This window comes from Lynx canadensis, chromosome F2, assembly GCF_007474595.2.
Source record: "Lynx canadensis isolate LIC74 chromosome F2, mLynCan4.pri.v2, whole genome shotgun sequence".
NCBI classification, from domain to species: Eukaryota; Metazoa; Chordata; class Mammalia; order Carnivora; family Felidae; genus Lynx; species Lynx canadensis.
Window position 1 is genome coordinate 40,420,630 of NC_044320.2, and position 17,190 is coordinate 40,437,819.

The 17,190-nt window shown below is 46.5% G+C and overlaps 1 protein-coding gene across 3 annotated transcripts in view; it reads right to left on the reverse strand.

Annotated features, from left to right (window-relative positions):
• Window positions 1–1,174: 1,174 nt before the first annotated feature.
• PTDSS1 (phosphatidylserine synthase 1) overlaps window positions 1,175–17,190 on the reverse strand; it is a 65,056-nt gene continuing 49,040 nt past the window's right edge. Inside the window, exons 10-13 of one of the 3 annotated variants that reach the window (XM_030303738.1) lie at window positions 14,583–14,682; window positions 5,324–5,392; window positions 4,527–4,587; window positions 1,175–2,279 (exon numbers count right to left, since the gene is read on the reverse strand). In XM_030303738.1, the coding sequence (XP_030159598.1) occupies window positions 2,170–2,279; window positions 4,527–4,587; window positions 5,324–5,392; window positions 14,583–14,682 (340 nt within the window). In that variant the 3' untranslated portion in view covers window positions 1,175–2,169. Of the gene's footprint in view, window positions 2,280–4,517; window positions 4,588–5,323; window positions 5,393–14,582; window positions 14,683–17,190 lie in introns of all 3 variants that reach the window. The other 2 variants (XM_030303737.1, XM_030303739.1) reach the window with 2 other exon arrangements.

Consider the following 17,190-nt stretch of genomic DNA (forward strand, 5'->3'; position numbering starts at 1 on the left):
TGTAAACTCAAAGAACAGGCACAGACAGCATCGGAGGGCTTTGTTGGGATTTCACACAAAGCCGTGGAGGAAAAATGGTCTCGTGTGCACTTTGCTTTTCAAATATCCCACAGGAAAGTCAGCCACCGGGTGCTAAACAGGTACCTCCCTCTGTGCCGGCCTCGGAGAAAGGAAACACGTTGCATCAGTCTGACCCGACGAGGAGTTAGAGGAGCGTTCAAGTGCCAGACCAGGCTCTCCCAGATAACAAACTTGGAAACGCTCAGTGACGTGGGCCAGGTACAGGAAGGAGAGTTGAGGTGGACCATGTATATGATATTATGGTGTACTCAGGAGCTCAGTGCTCAGGAAAGCAGAATGCATGAGGAAACAGGATGAACCCGCCTACTTGCAAAGAGAGTTTATGGTGTACCGATGTTTTAAAAAGGCCCTTAGATGGGCTACGGAAGCGTGAGTGGGTTTATGAAAGGGGACCTCGGCTCTCTCAGTCCTTGCTGGGAAGGACGGGGCTGCAGTTTGGACCGCACGTGAAGGCGCACAGCCGCGGCCCCTCATGGCCAGCCCCCCACCCCGGCCACCGTGCCAGCTGAACGAATACAGGCACTCCTCCACTGGCAAGACGCCTGGCTGCCACGGCAAGTCTGTGTGAGGCTCTCGACCAAGTGATCACCAGAGGCCCAGAGCACAGGATGTGACCCCGGCTTTGCATGATTCATTTAACCCCTTCACCCCAGAATTCCTTTGCAGAAAAAGAAAAACATGACACTTCTGTGGTGAAAGATTTCCTTAAAGGGGGAGAAGACATGAAAAACTCTGCTCTGTAAATGAGGAACAGAAGGATTTCCTTGGGCAAGTTTAGATCTATAAGCCAATCGGCTGAGCGCCGATATCTTGGTAGAGAGAAAAATCCAACTTGGTTGATGTAACCATTACCATGTGAAAACACAATGACTATCTTGTTCATTTCCCATTGATTACTTTGGGAGCTCAGGAAATGTAACATGTATCTGTAAGTCCTCTACAATACATATTTTTCTTCTTTTCTCTTTTCCTATATAAACACACATACACATTCATATTATCCTTAAAGTCACTTGAAAAACACAGCAATCGCTTACAAGTGGTGAAAAATACCAATAGGATACAAAGAAACGAGCATTTTTAGAGACTAATCTTTGATGGGCTTTAACGTGTATTATTTTATTTAAAACAGGGATCCATCAGAGGTGGTGAACTACCAGGGTAAATGTTCTAGAGCATGGCACACAGATGAAAGGTAATACTCACCAGCACCTCACATGGGACTAAAAGACAAGGTCAGCAACACACCATGGAAGGAAAACAAATAAAATGTAAAAGGCACCTGGCTGGGAGAGAAGCTGCGATGTGCACCGCCTCTCAAGCAGGCTCACTTCTGTGCACTGTGGATAACTCTGGACAAATGACATTCAGAACAAACAAAAAAGGTTCTGATCTGAAGCCCAGGATCCTATGTAGGTAGCCAGTCTTTCCTCAGACTGGTTTACACCACTGTGTGGTTTCAGGTCCTAAAAGGGGGATGAGTTTGCCAGACAGTAACACAAATGCTCTCCCCATTTTCTTCTTTAGGAGAGAGAAGAGCTTTCCCCCAACTCAATTTCAGCAGTGGCTTCTGAAGGCTTTTAAGCATCCTAACTTAACAACAAATAAGATACCAACAATAAAAGACAGAAGAGTGGCCTGAACTTAAACCAATCAGTCAAATGGGAAAGGCAGATTTATAAAAATAAAAACTGGTCACCAGTGTTAACGTACCGTTAATGCCCTGTCTGAATGAAGGTGTTTCAACTAACTGCAACCACAATACACGCAAGCGGTGCTGCTCCGGGCAGCTGTGAGTGAGAGGCCGCCCTTCCTGCAGATGCTCCGTACGGCTACCAGTGACCGCACGCCAAGTGCTGAAGTTGGAGGAGACCCCGAGCTGGCGAAGGATCCCAGGCACTGACCTGCCTCACGTGGCTGGGTCTGTGGGAAACAAGACTCACGCGCTCTCAAATAATGACCCCCAAGTCCCCTCTCCTCGTCCCAATGTCACCGCATGTTTGCCCTCCCGACAGGGAGGTCCAAGCCTTTCTGTCTCCCTCTCGGTTCTAGGCACTCTCTGGGACGTCTGCGATTAACCGGGCTCCTTCATTTCTTTCCAACTCCGTTGGTGACTTTTGACTTGGAATGTCGATTCCTTCTTCTGGAAGAGTGGCTTTCGTTGTTGCCCGGATGCTTGGGTGGGCTGTCTTCAGAACCTGGCCAAAGGAATGAGAACACGCTGTCACCCTGAGCGTGGGGTTTGCGGGCTCGCTCCTCAGATGGGCAGCTCGTCCCGCTCAGGCCGCCCTCTCCTGATACATGTGCTCCACCTAGTGGCCTCATGGATCCATGAAGGCAAGGCCCTGAAACCCCAGCCCGGAGCTAGTGCAGCAGCCGAGCCTGTGTATGCAAGGGGATGGCCCCACAGAGCTGGGGGCGTGGGGAGCAAGGGCATCCCGAAGAGTGTTTACACTCTCACTGTGTAAGGCGGATTGTGTTCATGGCAATGGGGTCAAGAAGTGACCGTAAAAATGAAACCAAAGAACAAGGAGGAACAATTAAACCACATGGGTGTTGGGTCTACCCTCACAACCAAAGGATGCATCCCCTAGGTTTCCACACCTTGACCTGTTATACACCGGAGTTTCTACATCCCTAAATGAGAAAGAATTCCTGACTTTATGAAAGTAAAGACATTACGACCTCTCTCATTTGATCCAGAGGACACCTTTAAAACCTAGGTCGCTTCTGCTCATGACGGCTCTGGAGCCTCCCACAGAAGATGGCACACACCCTCAAGACTCTCACAGTTGGCAGTATTTGTCACACCATTATTTGTTTGCGACCTCAGAGAAAAACTTCCGTGTCAACCGGACGCTGAGCCACCAGCCGGCATCAGGCAAGGTGGAGGGTAGAAGTGGGGGAGCAGGGAGAGGGTGGGCCTTCCGGGTAACCGTGTGTAAGGAAGGCGTGGGAGGTGAGCAAAACTTCCTGGCATTGGACTGGCTGTGCCTAAAGACTGAGCGTGTGGCCAACCTCTGGCCCAGCAGTCAAGCCAGAGAGTTCTCTGCTTCAGGGCTCAGATCCAGCCCCAGAGGAAATCTCCACCCAAGACGGCCATTCAAACAAACAAACAAACAAGACAAAGAAAAAACTTCTCAGAATTTGGTCTTCATTGCAAAGGCCATTTGGCTTTGTCCAAGAGATTCTTTTACTGCTCTGAAGATTCTCTTTTTTAGTTTACTCTTTGTCTACCTTTCATTTATATCTCTACCACTGCTTGCTTCGTGTAGTCTTTTCAATGGAGAAGGGCCTGCAAGTGCCAAGAACGGATCTGTGAGGGGATGGTTCTGAAGGGCGGAACCCCAGGGAACCCCTCCGTCCACTTCTATCAGCGTTCCAACATAGGGCGCCTATCGACTCCTTGATTCAAGAGTCTCAAAAAGGGTGACTGGCAACTCAGCAGAGAACATGCTAGCATTTTCCCCAGAAAGAGCTCTAAAAAGCTCGACCCCAAAAGAACTCAGGAAAGCAACCGCAACAGTAGTGCTTTCCTTCCTCTCCCTGGGCCCACGGTTTCTCTGGGCAATTCTGTGAGCTAAATTTCACCATCTCCAGTGTTCATAACTCTCTCCCCTCAGGCAGCCTTCCAATGGGCTCACGAGCATTGCCCAGAGATTACTGGCCAGTGGAGCCTCCTTGGTATCATTCCACAAGCCTTAATTCTTTAAAATACCCAGATAGCCCCAAATCTTTCCAAAAGGCTCCTTGGAGAGGCCAACGGGAGATCCCCGGCTATACTACCAGAATTTTATTCTGGCCTGCCTCCTGAATAAATACGATGAAATCAACCCACCTCTTCTGAAAGCTCCTCCTCCCAGTGCACAATTCTTCCTAACCCTTTTCACTCAGGATGAAAGCCAAGAGGAAGAACATTCCCAATAGGGTGCTTGGGACGGTACGGGCCTTGCCTCGTTATGTTTTCCTGTGTCAGAAGAGGCAGAACCACATGGTGCCTCTTCTTTAGAAGCAAGTTTCTTGGGCAGATCCTGACAGCACTTTGCAGTTTTCATTAATAAGTAACAGACGACATGGGATAAGTAGACATGAGATCCTTCAGGGCATACACTTATCACCATTCTGAGGATAAATCTTGATTCCAAATCTGCTCACTGGGCCTTGGAAGGAAGAAAACCCAGGAAAGTTGTTTGTTTAGTGTTTGTTTGTTTTTGAGTGGGAGAGAGAGAGAGAGAGAGAGAGAGAAGAGAGAGCGGGGGAGGGGCAGAGAGACTGAAGCAGGCTCCAGGCTCTGAGCTGTCAGCACAGAGCCCGATGTGGGGCTCGAATCCATGAACCGCAAGTATATGACCTGAGCCGAAGTCAGACACTCAACTGACTGAGCCACCCAGGCGCCCAAGAACCCAGTCAAGTTTTAAGCAGTGAGGAAGAAATACCTTTTGTACCTTTCCCATGAGACCAGGAGATATCTGGACTGTAGGTGCCATCTTCACACTCGGAGTACGTCTAGAGAGAGAAGCAGACTTAGTGATGGAGTTTCAAGGACTCCCTGGGGCTGCAGGACAAGCAAGGGAGGTCACTCCGCCCCTATACCACCAGCAAGTAACAGAACCTCCCCATTCGTAGGTTCCTTGGCTATAAAGCCATGACTGTCTTCCAGGTGATACAGAATCAATTGTCTAGAAAGAACCTTTAGTTCCTCAGACTTAATATGAATTAAGTATGAATCGAGTATGAAAGCTATTATTTTACTTAAAAAGATATTATACTTTGCAAGACTGCTGTAGCATTTTAAGCTCACTCACATCCATTTTCTGCTTTAATCCTTGTGTCCACTACACGGTGGGCAGGGCGGGCCATTTACAATGGGGGAGAGCCCCAGGCTGGGTCACAAAGAGGCCTGCGCAAAGTACAAGAGCCGGGAATAAAACCCAGCCTTTCAAAACCCAGTCCGGGGCTCTCCCCACAATTTTATTTTTAAGCAGACGCATAATTAGGTTTTAAGCCCCTTTATAAAAGGGAGGATAAAAACACTGACCTACTGAACAGGGCGCTCACAAGCAAGGACAGCAACCGATAGGGAACGGGTCCTGAACCGGTTACGTTTCTACAGCGGCAGGACTGAACCTGCGTGCTCACACAGTTGGCTACACCACATTCTCACAGGAATGTGCTTCCCTGCTAAAGCTCCAAGCAGGATGTGATTATTTTACAGAGACCATCTCTGCCCTTCCTTCCATACCTTTTCTCGGTGACCATAGTGCTCTGCGTACCAAACCATGCCGTACAGACACAGGAAGGTGGTGAAGGCCTGGCAGAGAAAACCAAGCATATTTCATAAAACAATGTTGCACCAAAAAAAAAAAAAAAAAAAAAAAAGAAATCCCATTTCCCAGACTTTCAGGGTCTCAACAGTAATGTACAGAGGACGGCTTGATGTGGTTCTACTGTCTCTCTGAGGACACTGGTTACAAAATGGCAGAGCTAGTAGGGTTGGGGAGAGCGTTCCCCCCACAGCTTTTGACAAGAGTTATGACCAGACCGTAGTTACTACTCATGATGCTAATAATCAGAATGCAAGATCATTTTTAGATGTAGGATAAGGTGGGATGTATTTTCTGCACAGTTTTGCAGGTCTTCCTACAGAGGATACATAGGATTGTATATGCTTTATTTCTGGTTCTCACGGCCCATCCTCTGCCCCCATCACTGGAAAGTTACAAGGACTCTCAGTTTGTGAGCTTCCGTGGGGAAGACGAGTTCTGAATGAAAAAGGAGCTTCATTCAGTCTGGGAGCACAGTGGCGCTGGAGGGCATTTAGGACCGGGGCCCACTGTGTCTGAGTGGGTGGCTCTGCACTGCTCTCTCACTGCTGTTTTGTCTCTGTGGCCCCACCCCAACCCCAGTTCTGGTTGCTTTTGTTTTTCTTCTGTAAGTACATAGGAAGTCAGAGAAAACAAAACCGCTCTGTAAACCCCTGAGTGAAATGAGAGGGGCATGGCCTGTGGGTACCCAGAGGCAGGGATAACCTCTACTTCCCCGAGACGCCCCACCCACCTTGCACCACACCCTAAATTATACTCCAATTTAAGCAAAGAATAGCATCTACAAGAGTCCGAAGTTTTAACATGTGCCAAAACACTGAAAATCTGGGAGAAGTTTCTGGGTGCCTTGCCAGAGCACTAAAGGAGAGAGGGAGGGTGTGCCTCAGCATTGTTAAGGACAGATGAACCTCCGCCAGGCCCTCCGGCCAGGCCTGACTTTCCCAACCGTAAATGAATCACCAAAACAAAACAAAATGACTGTCTGTCCCTCCTGTCTTTAGAATTCCTTGCCTTAGGAACTCACTGACACCAAAGCACTCTCCCCATCTGGTCTCTGGTTCTTCTCCTGCATTTCCTGTTAAGGCTGTCACCTTGAACCAACTATGTGAACAGTCGTGAAATCATGGTAGAACCTTCTCTTCTGGAATAATTTTAATTCTCTCCGAGAATCGTAACTTTTTAATTTTTAAAAGTTTGTATTAATTTTGAGAGAGCGAGAGAGAGCGAGAGAGAGACAGAATACCCCAAGCAGGTTCCATGCTCAGCACAGAACCTAATGTGGGGCTCAATCCACAACCATGAGATCATGACCTGAGCCAAAATCAAGAGTCAGATACTTAACTGACTGAGCCACTCAGGCACCCCAAAACTAATTCCAGATCCAAAAGATATCATTCATTTCAACTCCTCTCATTTCACAGAAGGGGAATGAAAGTTTGGAGAGGTGTCTATTCAAAGGCACACATTTAGTATGTGGCAAAACTGGAGCCTGAACACAGGTCTCTTGATTTTCCTGGATCCAAGTTTTAGGGATGGCTGTAGAGATAAACAAATACTGGTTTTATGTCTACACATCTTTATATCTCTTTCCATCCATCCATCCATCCACTCACCCACCTCCGGAGAAAGAAAAGCATGCCGGGAATAGCCAGGACCAGCAGCATCCCTGTGCACAGCCCCCAGATGCAAGGGTGGAGCTGAGACTGCAGGCAAGGCAGGGCTGTGAACTCTCATCACTGCAGCGTGCAGTCTAGCTCTGGCCCCGTTCCTGTCAGTCAACATTTGTTAAGCGTCTGCTGGGTGTGCAGTGTCATCTTAAGTGCAGAAAGACAGGAGTATGAGTGCTCTGGCGGGCCTTCTCCTTCTGTCAGTGAAGTGGGAATGCTGGCATGGTGGAGACAGAACATAAAATATAAGGCCCACTGCTTCATTTTATTTTAAATCCATATGCAAGTGGACATTCATATGCAGATGAGGGATTTAAAGAAAAGGAAGCTCATATCCTCCCCCATCAAAAAATTAGGCAGCGGTAAAGCATAAGAGACTCTTAAAAACTGAGACCAAACTGAGGGTTGATGGGGGGTGGGAGGGAGGGGAGGGTGGGTGATGGGTATTGAGGAGGGCACCTTTTGGGGTGAGCACTGGGTGTTGTATGGAAATCAATTTGACAATGGATTTCATATATTGAAAAAAAAAATTAGGCATCGGGGGCACCTGGGTGGCTCAGTCGGTTGAGTGTCTGACTTTGTCTCAGGTCATGATCTCACAGTTCATGGGTTCGAGCCCCACATCGAGCTCTGTGCCGACAGCTCAGAGCCTGGAGCCTGCTTCGGATTCTGTGCCTCCCTCTCTCTCTGCCCCTCCCCTGCTTGTGCTCTCTCTCTCTCTCCTAAAAGGAAATAAACACTTAAAAAAATTTTTTTTAATTAGGCAATGAATGAATACATTAAGATTATAAAGTGAAAGTAACTTCTACCCTTTAACATATTGTAGTACTTGCTCAGATTTCTAATATACACCACCATTAAATGTCCCATCTTCACGGCATGGAAAGAGTGGGGAAGACTAGAGCACTTTCAGTGTGTAAGCTTATGTACGTGTTTGCTCCTTTACAAAGGGCAAAACAGACTGTCCTAGGTTTGAGGGAGTGGAGCGTGGGAGGCAGGTCCCACGTCCCCAGACCAGTCATCGAGACCAGTCATCGAGGTGCGATGGAGGTGGGGAGGCTGGCAGGCAGCTGCTACTCCACAGGACGAAGGGGCGGTGAGCACAGGGCTGCCGGTCATTGCGGATTCTGCCCACTGGAGGGCAGGAGTGCGGTGCTCTGCCTTCTCCAGCCCTGTCCCTGCGAGGACAGAATGGGCTTTGCAGCTTGCAGGCAGGCAAACACTGGCAGGTCAGGAGCGACAGGTGCTTATCATCACAATCGCCACACAAAGGGGCCGCTGTGGTTGCCAAATTTACCACTTCACCTGGGTATTCAGAGGTCCAGGTCACACTTGTCCCAGGAGACAAAAGCTTGTAATTTATGGGTTCGCAAGCACACCTGTGAAAACCTAGGCACGCATCCACTTAAAATGTCAGGGCCTGCATTTAAAATAGCAATTGTACAGATTTTGTTTAAAGAAAGAGAAGGAAAAAAAAAAAGAGAAAGAAGAAAAATATGTGGGATGAGAGCCAAGGCAGCACACGACAGCGTCATGTGTGGTGGCAATGAGGGCGGAAGATCTCCCCTGGCTTCCAGTCAGAGTAATGAGCATGCAAATTGCCGATGACTGATCACACAACCGCTGAGGAGAAACTTAACTAATCGGCATGCGGGAATCTCTGCTTCTGCATTAATCTCGAGGTCTGGAGATATTCTCTTACCAAGCAAGGGAAATAATTAGGGGCTTTGTTTCTCTGAGGAGTAAGGGAGGCATGGTCAAACCTAACTCTCCTAATGAATAATGTTCACCTCACTCCAATCTTGATGTTTAGTAAAGGCCATGAATATGAGCAGTGGAGACATCTAATTATCCCGGCCAATGGTCTCTTTTTGGGCCAGGTCCCCCTCCATGGCACTGATAATGCTCATTAGGGGATTCTGCTTCTTCAAAGGCCTGCTCTCCTGAGTCTGTTTCTCAGGCCTGGCCTCTTAAATGTGGCTGCTCCACAGACCATCCTCAGCCAGCTTCTCCTGCCCACGCGGTGTTCCCCTACCCGAATCCAGCGGCTCCCACCATGCCCTGTGCACCAGTGGCCCTCAACTCTTTCACCTCTATTGCTGACCACATCTTTCCAGTGTTACTGGACAGACTGGCATTTCTCACGATACGGGACACCTTCAGCTATTAGTTCTAAGGGTCCCTCAAATCCCAGCACTCCAACCCAATTCATCTCCTTTCACTCAACCAACCGGCTTCTGTGATATCCCCCAATCTGTTACTACCACCAACACTGCCACCCAGTGGCACAAACTAGAAACCGTGGAGTCACTCACACTATCACAAGGGGCTGGCGTCCTATTGAGCTGACCCTCTTGAACAGCTCTCAAATCCAGCCCTCTCTCTGCATCTTCCACGCTACCACCCTTGGGTAAGCCTCAGTTATTTCTTTCTGGGATCCTCAACCCCCTCAGACAGCACCTCTCCTCCCTCGGGACTCTCCCACCCATGCAGCCTTTCTCTGCGAACAGGTGTCTTCCCACTGAATTATTGCCTCTGGATCTCCAACTACAGACACATAGGGTCTTTCCTGAGCAGATGTCCCATGTCTCCTCCCCCCCTCACTCTCCTCACTCTCGTTCCCCAAACAGCTTGCCGTCTTCCTGAGAAGCTGGGCATGGGCACAGCTGCATGTTTTCATACATGCCTGTCTCTCAGCCTGCCTGTACGTCTGTCTCCTGGTCTCTGCCTCTTGAACTCATTCCTTTATTCTCCATGCATTTGCCGAGTGAGTCCTATGCATCAGGGACCGCACTAGAATCAGTGGGGACAAAAAGACAACAAAAACTTAGTCTTCGTGAGCAAGAAGTACAATGCTGGGGAGACAGATGTAAACACTGCAAGTTACATTACACTGAGGTTAGAACTCAATGAAATATGTACCAAGTGTGACTGGTCCCCCAAGGGGAGTTATCCAGGCCGCCTGGCAGATCAGGGTGCACTTCATGGAGGGTGTGAATTTAGTTTGATCTTGGCATAAGAGTCACTAGGTAGAAAAAGAAGGGAAAAGCACTTAGCCCAGGCAAAGAAGATGCCCTGGGTGAGGACAAGAGAAGTCTGGAAGGATGATTTGTTGAGGTGGCTACGTCCAGTTTGGGGTGGCCCAAGAAGAAAGTACAAGAGGGTGGGTATGATGAATCCTCCAGATAATGACCGTCCTAAACACACAAGCATATTTCAGCTGGCAGGATGTGTGGTAGGGATCCTTCTTCCTTCTTGATGTTTCTTTCTACACAGACAGAGTTTTGCTGGTATAATACCCCTGCTCCTTTCCACCCCAGGGAGAACGAGTTCTCTCTTAACCAACTGGCGAATCTGAGATAAGGAAGCTGGACATTTCCTGTCTTCCTTGGGTGCAAGGCCACTTACACAACACAGTGAGGCCTGCTTCCTGGGGTGGGAGAGTGTCTCATTCGAGGATTCACTGTTCACAAACCCCTTGTTGCCATGCATCTAAAGCTAAGATTGAAAAATGTGTATCATCAGTGATAAAGATGCTATTCTGATCTCTACATCCTTCTTTCACCCTATCTTTTAACTATTCTGAACTGGAAAGTGTTGTATTATTGACTCCTCTACACCCCCGACGGCAGGGAATGGTTCTGAGCAGGGAAAGAGATTCAGATATGAGTTCTAGAAGACAGCCTGGCAGCAGCGTAGAGAGTGGGTCTGAAGGGCAGAATGGGGAGGAACACGTATGTCCAGACAGTGGGAATGGAGAGGAGGGGACGGAGATGGGCTACATAGCTGGTTGGGATGGACAGAACCTGCGACCTGCTGATTTCAAGAGTGACAGAGGAGAGGAAGCAGCCTGTAAGGTTTTCAGCTGGGAGAGCATCCGTGGCAACCCTTCAAAATCCTGCTCACATGTTACATCCAGGGAGCCCTCAGCAGCTCCCCGGCTCGTCTGGTGCTCTCTAGTGCCCGTTTAGCACTACGTTCACACCCTTCACAATGGTTATCACACATGAACACGATGAGATTGCGTGGACAATTCCCGTCTGGACTTGGACAGCCTTGGAAGGGGACACCTTTTGCAGGGGGGCGGGTGGGGGAACACAAACTCTCTTGTCAGACTATCTGGATGTAGGCCCTGGCTCTGCCACCTACTACCTGTGTGACCTTGAAGCCAGTTAGTGAACCTCTCTTTGCCTTTATTTCATCTATAAAAGAGGGCTAATAAAGTATCTGCCCTCAAAGCAACAATCAAATATGTAATTCATGAGAATTGCTTAGAAGAGAGCCTGGCATGTAGTGACCATTAATAAATCTTATCTTGACCATCATCTATCTGCGTGGGTCCAGCATCAGGTGCAGTTTTGATGAACAGTCAGTAAACGTTCTGTGAACAAATGACAGACTTACAGGGACCATGCCAGGGGAAGGAGAGACCAATAAGGAGACAAGAAGTGATTCGTGTCCTCAATGAAGTGACAATTACACAGGCACCAAGGCAAACCAAAAGTCACCAACATAAGGGAGAGTATGCTAAGTGTCAAATAAGTAAAATGGAGAAAAGTCTCGAGAACTGAGAGACTAGAGGAGCCCCTGCAGGGCAGGTGACCAGACAGGGCTTCTTGGACATGGCCTTGAGAAGACCCTTCTGGCCACAGACACCCCAGGGTGGGGTTGTATGCGGGTGTTGTGAGAACAGCTGCTGCCCATGTCCCAGGAGTCCCACCTGCCTCAGCCTCTCTGTGGTCCCCATGGCTCTGGCACCAGGAGAGGGCCACACCCACCTCTGCCTGCCCTCCACACTCGGTCACAATACTATTCATACACCTGAGGTGCATGTGCCAGAGAAAAGTGGGAGAGCACACAGTTAAAATCTCCGGGCACATGTAAACACACTCCCCTAACCAATTCTTACATCTAGTTTCACCGGGCTGGAAAAACACCACTCGAACGTTAATTCTGGAGTGTAGGTACAAAGGAAATCATTATTCCCTTTTGCTGTTCAAGACAAAATGGGACAGAACAGGCTCAAGGTTCTCTGGTGCAGTTAAGATTTCTAACAAGTAACCCTAAAAATAGATGCCGTGAAAGGCAATAAAAAACACCTTAAAAACACAAAGTCTTGCCAAAAAAAAAAAAAAAAAAAAAAGTAGACCTGAATCTGATTAAGCCTCTAGATTCAGCTACTAATTTGCAGAAAATACAAAGGACAAAGAAATCTGTTAAATTACAGTACACTACAAAATCAGTAAAATCCAGACTGTGGGAAAATCTATGGGACAAAGAGCTGGATTCCTTCAACAAATAAATCGTGAAGGAGAGAGAGCCAGAGACAGAGGGAAAACTATACATTAAGAGACTTAAAGGGGGGCGCCTGGGTGGCGCAGTCGGTTAAGCGTCCGACTTCAGCCAGGTCACGATCTCGCGGTCCGTGAGTTCGAGCCCCGCGTCAGGCTCTGGGCTGATGGCTCAGAGCCTGGAGCCTGTTTCTGATTCTGTGTCTGCCTCTCTCTCTGCCCCTCCCCCGTTCATGCTCTGTCTCTCTCTGTCCCAAAAATAAATAAACGTTGAAAAAAAAAATTAAAAAAAAAAAAAAAGAGACTTAAAGGGCAAGCCAACCAATTGCAACAAGTGGATGTTGATTCAAATAGACTGTTCAAAAAATATATAATTTTAAAAAATATTAAAAGTCTGAACACTGATTAGATATTTAATAGTATTATGAAATTATTCTTTTTCAGATGTGATAACGGTATGGTGGTTGCATTAAACAAGAAAGCATTCTTACCTTCTTTTAGAGATACATCCTGAAATATTAAAGGTGGATCTGTTCCAAAATAATTCAGCATGGGGATAGAGAGTAGGGAATACAAGGAAACAAGACTGTGCACGAGGTGAGCATTGTTGAAACTGGAGGATGGAGGGGCGCCTGGGTGGCTCAGTCAGTTTAGTGTCCGACTTCGGCTCAGGTCATGATCTCGCGGTTTGTGAGTTCAAGCCCCAAGTTGGGCTCTGTGCTGACAGCTCAGAGCCTGGAGCCTGCTTTGGATTCTGTGTCTCCCCCTATTTCTGCCCCTCCCCTGCTCATGCTCTCTCAATAATAAATAAACATTAAAAAAAAAAAAAGAAACTGGAAGATAGATGGGTACATGAGGGGTCATCTACTCTACTTCCACATATGTTTGAAATTTTCTATGATTACCAAGAAAACCCAAACTAATTTTCTGGACCAACCAAGTAAAAGTGAAGAATCTTAAGCTTAACATAAGACTTCTGTCCAAAATAATAAAAAAAAATTAAGAAGGGCAGACACAGAATGCTTAAGGTAGGTTAAGATCTTACTTAATTTTATTTTTTTTAAGATTATTTATTTTAGAGAGAGAAAGGGAGAGAGAGAGAGAGAGAGAGAGAGAGAGAGAGAGAGAATCCCAAGCAGGTTCTGCACTGTCAGTGCAGAGCCTGACTCAGGGCTCTATCTCATGAACCGTAAGATCATGACCTGAGCCGAAAACACGAGTCAGACGCCCAACCAACTGAGCCATGATTGAGCCCTACATCGGTGCAGAGCCTAACTGGGATTCTCTGTCTTCCTCTCTCTCTGCCCCTCCCCTGCTCGTTCTCTCTTTCTCTCTCAAAATAAATAAATAAACATGAGAAAAATAAAGAAAGATGGGGCTCCTGGGTGGCTCAGTCAGTTAAGCGTCCGACTTCAGCTCAGGTCATGATCTTGCAGTCCATGAGTTCGAGCCCCATGTCGGGCTCTGTGCTGACAGCTCAGAGCCTGGAGCCTGTTTCAGATTCTGTGTCTCCCTCTCTCTCTGACCTTCCCCCGTTCATGCTCTGTCTCTCTCTGTCTCAAAAATAAACAAACGTTAAAAAAAATTTTTTTTAATTAAAAGAAAGAAAGAAAGAAAGAAAGAAAGAAAGAAAGAAAGAAAGAAAGAAAGAAAGAAAAAGAAAGATAGATGACAGAAAAGTCCCAGGACAGTGGAGCCAGAGGCCCCCAAGGGGCTCTTCCCTTCAGACAGGAAGGTCAGCTCATAGGGTTTGGCCCCTTAAGTCAGCCTGTGGGGCAGAAACTGCATGGTCTGATTACCTTCAAGAACATCTCTCAAGACCTATAAACCACAGTCCATCATTTTGTCCATAAACACTTGTACAGCAATATGTAACACTGTAACACCCTTGCTCCTTCATGGAGGCCTGCATGTAGGTGAATTCTCACAAGTGAAATTTATGCATATATGGTGTACCTGCTGAGGGCATTTGACCAGAACTTACCAAGGTGACCCGTTTTGGATGCTGGGTGGTCCCATGTATTTAATCTTGACCTTCAGACTAGTGGCCAATTTTGGGTGATTACAAGCAGAAGGTCTGGTCTATGAATTTCTAAAAAAACTAGGTGCACAAGAATTTTTGCTGTTGTTGTTGGTTTTTTTAAAGAGACACCATGAGGAGTTTCACTAACACTTTTGGGTAAAAAAGTGATCTTTTTAAAAAAAAAAAATAAACTTACCACACAAAGAAGCCAAAGCACAACATAGAGTATTTGGGTCTTAGAGAAGAGATCTTGTCCAAATTTTATGCACACGATAGCTTCCAGGAAACCAATGACCCTAGTTAGAACAAGAGGTTAAATATTAATTCGTCTTATCAGAGCATATACATTCTACATAAATATGCCTTATGCCATCATGACACACTGATAGCGGGTTCCCCACAAAGTGACACTTGTTCTCTTCCATTGCAATTTCTTCAGAAATAACATATATATTTATATTTAGTACTTAGCTTATTTTACTGTTACTCACTTCTTCCCTCCTCCCAGAACAGAACCTCCACTCATACATTTTAATAGCTGGAAGCATCCAGATGAGTGCCTATCACGTTCGAGATGAACTGTCACCACCTCTGTTGGCACCCTCTCAAGTGACAGAGAACCTACTACCTTGGCAGGTGGGCTTATTCTGCCACTCAATCTCTTTAGCTGTGGGGAAGTTCTCCTTGTCTCAGGCTGGTATCTGCCTCCGCCTGCCTGTGGGTCCTAACTCTGCCCTCCTGTCCTACAGGGTGAGTCTGAGCCTTCCAAGCAAGTTTTTCAATAATTTGAAGGCAGCAATCACATTCCCTCCCAGACTTCCAAGCATTTCCAGGTTCAATATTCCCCATTCTGGATGACAATAAAGTAAGCCTTTATCCTCTAAATATAAAAATGTTAAAAAACTACAACAACAACAACTTTGTTTTACTTTTTAATTAAAAGAGCAAAGAAAAACACCACTTTTATGTTCTGCACCTTCATTTATGAATATTAAAATCAAACCTTAAAATTAAAAACTCAGAAAACAACAGATGTTGGTGAGAATGTGGAGAAAGAGGAACACTTTTGCACTGCTGGTGGGAATGCAAACTGGCACAGCTACTCTGGAGAACAGTATGGAGGTTCCTCAAAAAATTAAAAACAGGGGCGCCAGGGTGGCTCCGTCAGTTAAGTGTCCGACTTCAGCTCAGGTCATGATCTCACGGTTTGTGAGTTTGAGCCCTGTGTAGGGCTCTGTGCTGACAGCTCAGAGCCTGAAGCCTGCTTCGGATTCTGTGTCTCCCTCTCTCTCTGCCCCCCACCCCCACTCATGCTCTATCTCTCTCTGTCTCTCAAGAATAAATAAATGTTAAAAAAAATTTTTTTTAATTAAAAACAGAGCTACCCTATGACCCAGAAATTGTACTACTAGGTATTTATCCAAAGGATACAAAAATGCTGGTTCAAAGAGGCATGTGCACCCCAATGTTTACAGCAGCACTATCAACAATAGCCAAATTATGGAAAGAGCCCAAATGTCCACGGATTGATACGATATATATACACACAATGGAATACTACTTGGTAATCAAAAAGAATGAAATCTTGTCATTTGCAACAACACGGATGGAACTAGAATATATGATGCTAAGCAAAGTAAGTCAGTCAGAGAAAGACAAATATGATTTCACTCATATGTAGAATTTAAGAAACAAAACAGGTGAACATAGGAGAAGGGGAGGAAAAATAAGATAAAAACAGAAAGGGAGGTAAACCATGAGAGACTCTTAAATACAGAGAACAAACTGAGGGCAAGTTGCTGGAGGGTAGAGGGGGGGTGGGCTAAATGGGGGATGGACATTAAGGAGGTCACTTGCTGGGATGAGCACTGAGTGTTATATGTAAGTGATGAGTCACTAAATTCTACTCCTGAAACCATTATTACATTATATGTTAACTAACTTGGATTTAAATAAAATTTTAAAAAAGTTTAAAAAGATCAGGCTTTTATTAAGGTTCCAAGCTCGTAGTTAAGAATGGATGAGGTGAGCATGAGCTGGCCACGTGATCCCAAAGATGACCCAAGAATATCGATTTCAGACAACTCCACTTCAGGGGTTCCTTACTCCATATGGAATCTGGTCAATCAGGGTTGGTGTAGTCGCACAGATATTCTCTCAAAAGGCAAGAAGGGGCCCAGAAGGTCCTTGGTCCCCCTACCCATGGGAAGACCCAAAGATCACTCCCAGCATCAAATGTACAGATGACTCTAAACAACTGAACACCCCAAATCTGAACCAAAGCAGAAAATCTCCTTAATTTATCTTTCGAGAGTTTGGGACTCTTTTCCCCTAACCCCAACCAAACAATGTTTAGGAGTGGCTGGCCTAAATCTTTAAAGACCATCCCCAACCCATGCACCACCCCACCCCCCACCCCCCAACAAAGTACATGTGTGAGAAAGCATCATTCTAGCTGCAATACACGACAGGCTTTTAAGTGTAGGGCTGAGTGTCGCTAGAATCCTCAAGTCCGGGCTGTGAGCCCACACTAGATGGCAGCACAGTGCAAACTGGTGCCTGTGGAGGAGACTCAGAAAGAATATTTAGTTTAACTTTTGGCTGGGACTTCTTGAAGAACAGCAAATGCTCAGCCCAGAAAGTCAGTGTGCTTATCTGCTCTTAAGCCAGACTGAAATGTCACAGAGTTTCCTGTGAGAATTTGGGGTATTCAACTTGATCAACTCACCTTTCAAAAACACAGTAACTAGGGCCATGATTCTCAAACTTTTATGATCTGAGACCCACAGCAAGAAACACATTTT